The 9,396-nt window shown below is 40.1% G+C and overlaps 1 protein-coding gene across 1 annotated transcript; it reads right to left on the reverse strand.

The window, feature by feature from the left end:
• Window positions 1-4,021: 4,021 nt before the first annotated feature.
• Window positions 4,022-6,348, reverse strand: LOC149384921 (patatin-like protein 3). Its single transcript, XM_089626769.1, has 3 exons — window positions 5,331-6,348; window positions 4,755-4,817; window positions 4,022-4,678 (listed from the first exon to the last, which is right to left on the reverse strand). Exons 1-3 carry the CDS (start codon window positions 6,243-6,245, stop codon window positions 4,367-4,369), a joined length of 1,290 nt encoding a protein of 429 aa, XP_089482895.1. The 5' UTR covers window positions 6,246-6,348; the 3' UTR covers window positions 4,022-4,366.
• Window positions 6,349-9,396: the final 3,048 nt, after the last annotated feature.

Consider the following 9,396-nt stretch of genomic DNA (forward strand, 5'->3'; position numbering starts at 1 on the left):
GAAGACTCTAAAAACCGCGACTTAGGGAGATAAAGAGCAAAGCCTGATGACAGCTCTCACCCAGTGGCAGAATAAAAGCCTCAAGTAGCGGATAAGTGTCACGTCTGTACGTATTTCACACTGCTAAGCATATGGCCTAAATCGATCCCATTGCATAGCTTGTACGACGTGCGCTACTCTATCCCGCGATGAAGCTTCTTGTCCTAAGTGGCTAATAGATTTTGCTTCTTGGCCCGAGCGCCTAAGCGATCCTGTGTGTTAGTTGGAAGAATCATAGCGCTCAATCAGTTCATATCCTGCTCAATCACAGTGTTACATGCGACAGTAAGTGGGTACTAGTAAGCGAAGAACGAGATCACCAAACACCAATATTTTATAACAGCATGCCCTCGTTGATGCCAAAACTAAATACCACGCAATGGAAAAAGTTAGCTCTTGTAGTAGTCACGACCTCTCGAAAGCTAAGGCCATATTTACAGTCACATACGATAATCCTAATGACAACCCAACCACTAAGAATTTTCTTCCACAACCCAATCCATCAGGAAGATTGACCAAGTAGGCAGTCAAACTCAATGAGTATAATATCCAACACCGTGCCAAAACTTTTGCCAAATCACATCTTAACTGATTTCCTCGTAGAATTACCTTGGGAGGAACTCGAAACAAAATATAAAAACGGGGTTTGGACACTAAATGTGGATGAAGCCTCCTCATAACAAGATGCCGGAGTAGGAATCCATAGTCTATCTCCACACGGCGAAGTCATCGAGAAATTGCTTCAACTTCACTTCACCGGCCGCCTCCAAAAACAAAGCTGAGTATGAAGTTCTTATTGTAGGAATGCAATTAACAAGAGCTTGTGGAGCAAAACATGTCAATGCGAACTATAACTCGCAACTCGTCGTTAACTAGTTTAGTGGTGAATTCGAAACATGAGATGAACGCATGGAAACCTATAAAGGTAGTTCAGGATCCAGCTAAAAACTTTGAAACTTTTGAACTTACCCAAATACCCAGAGAAGATAATACTTCAGTTGATGTTTTGGCTCACTGGCATAGACTTCAGACCATGAACTCATGAGAATCATTTCGGTCTAAGACATCAAACAATCTTCTATCACCATTATCGTTAATTCAATAATGACAATAGAAGTTGGGGACTGGAGAGACGAGATCTTCATATACATCATCAATGGGGACGCACCAATTGACAAGAAGATCGGTGCAAGTTAAAGCATATTATTGCTAGATTCAGTGTGATCAACAACATACTCTTTAAAAGAAGTTTTTCCACCCCCTACCTATTATGCGTTAGTAAAGACGAATTGGTATGCATCCTCTAGTAAGTTCACAAAGGAGAATACGGAAGCCACGCCAGAGGCAGAGCCTTGGCAATAAAAATAAAGAAACAAGACTACTTTTGGCCCACAATAATCGCAAACTGTGAAAAGCATTCATGACATTGTGATCGATGTCAAAAGCATGCATCATATATCAGGCAGCCGGCCGAAGAATTATTTTTTATCTTGGCTCCATACCCATTTATGAAATGATCTCCAGACATTGTAGGACCTATGCCTACTTCCCCTGGTAAAGTTCTTCATGGAAAATGTTATGTTTTACCTAAATCTGACGCCGCTTTTATTAAAAAGCGACGTTTAAAGTATGATTTATACTACCAATGACAAATCCAAAACTTCTCGCCATCTATCATTGGTTTGGATGCGGCTAGTCGCATCTAAAATGTCGCATCCAAAAGTCGATGACTTTTGGATGCAACTAGTTGCATCCCTGATCAATAGTTTCGGACCAATTGATGTGACTTTGTCGCATCCAGAATTCGCATCCAAAATGACTTTTGGTTTGTATATATATACATAGAGAGAAACATAGATAAAGATAGAGAGAGCTTATTTCGAAAATAAAAGAGTGCTAGTGTGAGTTTAGCTATGGGGTTTGAAGTCTTTTATAGCATGTCAAACCCATGTGTATGTGTCACTAAGTACATCTTTAATGGAGTCAAGACCAACACCTCGTCGAAGCTGAAAACTTACTCTCTCTCACTTAGTTACACGACCAAGTTTCAAATCCTTGTGAAATAAATTGAACCAATGAGAATTAAGCACACACTTTAATCATTTAAATGATCACCAATAAAATTTTACGAAATGATCATGTGTCTAATTAATAATTATTTCTCTTGACCGAATTCTCGGTGCCTCATAAGGCTCACATTCTAACATGTTGTCATCAACAAATCACAATTATACCTTTTATTAACCCTTGATAGGATTAATGTTGAAAATAGGTCAAGTGAAGATAGATGATCTTTAGTTGTGCTTCAATTATGTATGTGTATCTGAAGTATTAATATTGGCTTCTTTTGCTTTTTATAGACATGGATAAAGTTAGATCATAGGTTGATCAGCTCTCACATATTATTGTATAATTGTTCTAAAATATCTTAAGTATTAATGTTGGCGTCTTGTGCCGGTTAATTTGATAACCGTGGTTTATTAGCGGATCCAAACGGTTATTTGATCTTTACGGTGATCATTGTAAATATTTGATTCGGTTAGTCTTATTATAATTGCTAGCTTCTCAAATATTTTTGGTTCTATTAGATTATTATTTTACCTTAATTTATGGTCCTGAATTTCTCATTCGGTTTGAATTTAGATATTTCGATTCGATTTATTTTCTGGCAGCTCGGAGGAAATCGTTGTCCACTCTGTAGAGCCTTAAATTTTTAGAGATAAATATATATTATATAAAAAAAAAAGAATAAGCCGAATCTTTAAGGTTGTGTTTGGTAGTTAACTCAAAAAGTTTTTGTTTTCTATTTTCTAATTTTTGTAGTTGTACTGAAAAATTATTTTGCAGTTGTTTTCAAAAAGCTGTTTGGTACAGTTTTCATTTTTGTTTTTGAGAAATTGAAAAAAGTGTTTGGTACAGTTTTCATTTTTGTTTTTGAAAAAATGAAAAGAGAAGATGAGGAGAAGGAGGAGAGAAGAGAAGAATTTTTTTTTCCAAAAACACATTTTATTTGTTTTCAGTTTTCTTTACTCTTTTACAAAATAACTTCAAAATTTTTTGAAATTTTTTTCCAAAAACTTGAAACAAACATAACTTTCACTTTTTGTTTTCAATTTTTTCCACTCAAAAACTGTTTTTGAGATGAATACCAAACATGGCCTAAGCTTCCACAGTAAAAGTCACTCAGACGATGAGTCGAACCACTTTCTTAGCGAAAGATGAATTTTGAAACAACAGAATAAATACAAATTATTTCGAAACTAAGGTCCGCCCAAATTAGGTCTAGATTAGATGAAAGATTGAATTTCAGTACCGCCAATTTAACCACCGATATTGGTCCCTAGATCTCATAATGATTCTTAATCATCCCTCAGGTCAAATTGCAAAAGTGTACTATATCCTAAGTCGGCAAATAAAAGCAGCGAATAAATTATACATTTCAATTTCTTTCTCCCCTTCTTTTGCTTTATGGGATTTAATAGTTCCAGTTGTATTTTCTAGTCCCACGAGGCAACTATTAAAAGAGAGAACGCATACACAATTTGTTGTAATATTTATTGCGATCTATGTGCCTGTAAATATCAGACGTAATTATTTATTGACATATTTAGTTTCTAATTCAATATACTATCTGTAATCAATGAGACAAAATGAAATGGTGCATGTATCTATCCTTTTTTTTATTATTATTATTTTGGTACATTTCTCTGAAAAAATAATATCGGGAAATTATTGTCTGTCTACGTTTATTAATTTCTTAATGACATGAAGTACTTTTACAAGAAGAGAAAATTAATACATCGTAGCTCCGTCTGACAGTCAAGAGTGTAAACTACATTTTGAGTTTCTATGAATTGATTAGTATTTATGACATAGAAACTTCGACGACGAATTTTATGTCCAATTGAAAGACAAAGTAAGATAATCTTAGCCGAGTAAAGAGGCTAGATTGATAAAGCGCAGAAAAAAGGGTAAATGAAGCTTTAATTCAAAGTTTCAAACTTTGGACCAAATCCAACTCTCGCAAATCATTCAATATACACGACATTACATTATGAATACAAAGCACTCAACTAAATAAAATCAAAGAAAAAAAAAATCAAAGGAGCGAAAAAATGAGAACACTCAGCAGCTCGGACTCGGATGAACTAGTTAATACATCCAAACGGCGGCGTATCGATATTTACTACCTGAACCCCCTCGACGCTACGGAGTCATTCTTTTAGTGACAAATAGATTAACAGTAATTTTCACAAAAAAAAAACTCATATATAAATAAAGAAATAAAAAACTAAGTCCAAGCCCCCATTGAGGTGCGACGGAGTTCCTAATTGGAGGACATGGTTGAGAGAGTGGTCGCTGACGATGTTCGCGGCGAAGTGTGAGACGTTTGCTTGAGAGCCACGGCAGGCAAAATGGCTGTTTTCCTTCTCTCTTGTTCCTTCACAAGCTGTGCTGCGAAGAGCTCTATTTTGTCCAAGTTTGATTTCCCAACGATCTTCTTCCCTTGAAACAGTACGGACTCAACGTTCTTCTGGGACAACATATTCTCCGTCTCCCCCAATATGTCCGTCTTCTTCTTCGATGACCCTTTTGCCTTCTCGTACCCCATTTGGTTTTTTACCATAATGCCATTCCCCTGAAAAATAAAATAATTAAATAACTATAAAGAATATTATTAGTAGTTCTCAATCTCCTCTAGAATATTTATTTACCTGAATTCGGACATAATTGCTTGTACGACTCTCTCCAAATGCCATTGATACTGCCTGATCCACCTGTTGCAAGAGAAGTTAAAATTGTTGGATTAGATTTATTCATAATTCGTGCCATGCACTACTCAATTAAATAATATATTGCGGAATTAAGTTCTGAATAAAATAGCCCCATTTTTGGCGGCACAAACGACAGTCATGAAGGCATCTTCTTTTATTTATTTATTATTTTATATATTTTTTTGCTGCTACAAAAATCTCCTACCGACAAAATTCCTTTCCATATTATAAACATTTTAGTGATTTGATTTAAATGCATTAAATAGTTAGGTGGCACTTTTATAAGGGTCCCCCTCAACCACTAGGGACTAGGCATGCAAAACCATTAGAATAAGATCTCGAAATCATTATAATCACCTTATCACCCTAGTTTACTGTTTATTTATCTTATAGCTTAACATATATAATTTTTTTAAAAATATAATGTAATATAAAGGAAACAAAGCAAAAATAACAATAATAATAGAAATGTAACATAGAAAAATAACAATAATAGTAACTGTGAAAAACACTTACCAAATCAGAAGCTCCTTCGCCGGAAATCCTGAGCAGTCCCGCGGGCGCAGGAGAAGCGGTGATGGTGCCAGCACAGAAGTCAGACTCTCCATTCCCAAGGGAAATGACTAAAATGTCCTCGACCCCGCTGCAGAGTGGAAACTCCTGCTTGTTATTGAGCACGTGCGTAACGGCCGCTGCCGTTGGATTGTTCATAGCGATTCCACCGTCAACGGCCAGGATCGTCGTCCTCCGGTCGACAGACTCCACCTCGAGCGCCTCCCCCACCGCCGACGTGGCAGCACAAACATCCCTCATCTTGAAATCTAAGCCGTCCATTTCCACCGCATCGGCGCGGGAGAAAAGAAACGCCGCACGAGAGGACAAATCGTAGCACGGGATCAGAACGGACTTCAGAGTGTCCCTCAGAGTACATTCCCCGAACGCCTCTCCGAAAACCTTCTCCGGCTTCCTCGCCCCCCGGAAAACTCGACGGAGAATCCCGCCCGGAGACGGTTGTGAGATTTTCCGGCGGTTCTTGACCATGAAGCTTAGAGCCTCGTCGGCGGAGAAGAGAGGTCCGCCGTGGCGGGGGTCACGGGTGAAGAGAAGGGCGGTGAGGACTCCGCCGGCTCCGGAGCCGGCGACGACGTCGAAGTAGTCGGCGATAGCGGCGGAGGGGTTGCCGGAGACGCGGCGGAGGGAGGTTTCGAGGCGGCGGAGGGCGTCGGCGGCGAGGACGCCTCCGGTGGCTCCGGCGCCGTCAATGGTTAGGATCCTGACTTTGCCGTTGGAGTTTTGAGCGGGTTTGGGTTCGTAATCGTAGCCGAAGAGAAACTTGTTTTCGAGGATCGAGAAAATCTCGTGCGTCAGAAGCTTGTCAACCTCTGCGCTTTGGCTCATGCTCAGCATCGGGAGTGCTGACTGTGCCGCCATCTTTACGTTTATTATTTTTTTTATTACGTGAAAACGAAAGTGAAAATTCTGTGAGAGAGAGAGAGGTGTGATGAAGATGGGTTTAGTTATTTAGATTGGCGGTATTGGAAACGGAAGACGGGTTTATATAAAAGGAGGACTGTTGGTGTGAATTTGAAGGCGCACACGTGTGGATGGGTGTTTTCTCTTTCTGTTTGTTAGTGCGCGCGTTTTTTATTTTATACTTTTTTTATTATTGGCTTTAAAATAATGTTTGCGACGACCATATACATTCCCTTTGATTTCGGTGGCTACTCATACAAAGACGCACTGTTATATTTTTAATGTGAGATTGGATAAGGATCATTTTTAATGGTTGGCTAAACAAGACTAATACTCATTACTTAATTTGGGAATCTAATGTCCTTTCTAACGCCTAAATTGTAGTAGCCATTCCCTTCTTTCTCATGAAACACCGCCATTGTAAAGAAAATGCTTGTGTTGATAATAAAGTGCTTTACCAAATTACCTATTTTTATATGTGTGCTTTTTAAACATGAATTTTATTACGAAGTGCAATGATGGTTGACCGCAACCGGACAAAATGAAATTGCATGCCATATATATTGTACTTTACTTTAGCGTAATACACACAACAGTAGATGCTAGAAATAAATACTTGAAATATGATACAAAGGTAGAGCTAACTGTATTATATTAGTTAACACTGGGTAAAAATGTCTACAATAAATGTAATATTAAGTATCTTAGCAACAAAAATATGTAATACTATATTCAGTGTAGAAAAGATGAAGAAAGAGAGAATCGAAAATGAGAGAAAGAGTGATCCGAGACTCTGAATATTTTCTTATATTGATATGAAATTGTATCATCTATACATGAGAGTAGTCTAGATACATGTGAAGTAATAAAGACGTGTAATAAATATGTCTAGTAAATAGATAATAATAAATATTACACAAAGAACAAGACATAGAAAATAACATGAGAAATAAATGCGACAATTTCCCATGTGAAATGAATGCTGAGTGGTGTGAGTTCCCAAAGGCACATTAGTCAGGAAGAGGGGGCGAAGTGACGAGGACGAGGTGAAGCTTAGCTCGGACGAGGTGGCGAAGAGTCAAGAGAAGGTCGAACTGCCGAGCTGGATTTCAACACTCCCCCTCAAGCTTGACTGTATATATATTGAGGAGATCAAGCTTGCTACATAGCTCGGAGAATGTAGTTCGCGGAAGGGCTTTGGTGAGGATGTCGGCGAGCTGAAGACTTGACGGAATGTATTCCATATCGATAATTTGTACTTCAATCTTTTCACTGATGAAGTATCGGTCGATCTCGATATGTTTCGTTCTGTCATGGTGGACTAGATTTTTAGCTATGCTGAGAGCGGCTTGATTATCATTGGACCTTCGATGATGATCTTGAGGTCGTCGAGAAGTTTCTTCAGCCAGATGCCTTCACATACTCCGCTTGCTAAAGACCTGAGCTCGGCTTCAGCACTACTTCTTGAGACAAAAGACTGCTTCTTGCTTCGCCAGGTAACAAGATTTCCCCAGACGTATGTGCACATGCCTGATGTTGATCGTATGTCTGAAACATATCCGGCCCAGTCCGCATCTGTAAAAACTTCGACACCGCGACTTCTTCTTTTCTTGAAGGAGAGGCCAGTCCCTGGGGCAGCTTTGAGATATTGGAGGATCCTCATAACTGCATCCATGTGAGTTTTCGAAGGGTTACTCATGAATCGACTTACCATACTCACTGCGAATCCAATATCTGGTCTTGTGTGGGTGAGGTAGATGAGTTTTCCCACGAGCTGCTGAAATTTTTCTTTGTCAGTGGCGGCCTCGGTGGTGCGAGCTAGAAGTTTCACATTGGTATCCATCGGAGTATGTACTGGTTTGCAGCCAAGCATGCCAGTTTCTTTGAGGAGATCCAAAGTGTACTTGCGCTGTGAAACCGAGATACCCTTCTCAGACCGAGCTACCTCCATGCCAAGGAAGTATCGTAGGCTGCCGATGTCCTTAACATCGAACTCTGATGACAAAGTTTGCTTCAATCTCTTGATCTCTTCTAGGTCGTCTCCGGTGATGACTATGTCGTTCACATACACACTAAGGATGGTGTGCTTGCCTTGTGTGGAGATTTTTGAGAAGAGTGTTGGATCTGCTTGACTCTGCTCGTAGTAGCAACGCTTGAGCACATTGGTGAATTTTCTGAACCATGCTCGAGGGGACTGTTTTAGACCGTATAGAGACTTCTTGAGTTTGCAGACTTTGTTGGCTCCTTGATCATTGTCAAATCCCGGTGGGAGTTGCATGTAGACTTCCTCTTCCAGTTCGCCATTTAGAAAAGCATTCTTCACATCGAGCTGAATGAGAGGCCAATCTAAGTTGGCTGCTAGTGAAAGGAGGATTCTGATGGTATTGAACTTCGCAACTGGAGCGAACGTCTCTTGATAGTCAATGTCATATGCCTGAGTGTACCCTTTCGCGACAAGGCGGGCTTTGTATCTCTCCACCGTCCCATCTGGATTGTGTTTGATGGTAAAGAGCCATCTACATCCAACAGTTCGCTTGCCTGGTGGTAGCTCGACGATATCCCACGTATCATTATGTTCAAGGGCTTGGATCTCGGCATGACTCGCATCTCGCCACTCGGGACTTTGAAGGGCTTCCTCTATGGATTGTGGCACTTTACCTTCATCTAAATTTGCCACATAGGCTTGGTAGCCCGTAGATAGGTTCCCATAGTACACGTAATCCTCCATCGTGTATTGACCACACGACCGAGCAGGTTTTCTCAATGCAATTGGTAAGTCTGGAGATGAGATGTTACCTTGTTCAATAGTGTCGTGGTTCAGGTTCGGAGAGACATTTTGTTCGCGAGCTTGTACCGGACTCTGGGTGATGTTCAGTTCGCATGGAGAGGGTTCAGAGGCTTGCGAACTGGGGATCAGAGTCGGACTGGGCGAGCTGGGAATCTCTTGAACAGGTAAGGTCGGACTGTGGGGCGAGGTGATCGTGTTTTGGATAGATGAGGTCGGATTTGGGAGCGAACTAGGTGGACTAAGTGGCGAGGTGAATTCTGGGTTTATGATGAGCCAATTTGGGAAGTCATTTTCATTATTCTCCCCCTGACGAACTGGATT

Source organism: Urtica dioica, chromosome 9 (assembly GCF_054948205.1).
Source record: "Urtica dioica subsp. dioica isolate 48M chromosome 9, U.dioica_male_clone48M_v1_H2, whole genome shotgun sequence".
NCBI classification, from domain to species: Eukaryota; Viridiplantae; Streptophyta; class Magnoliopsida; order Rosales; family Urticaceae; genus Urtica; species Urtica dioica.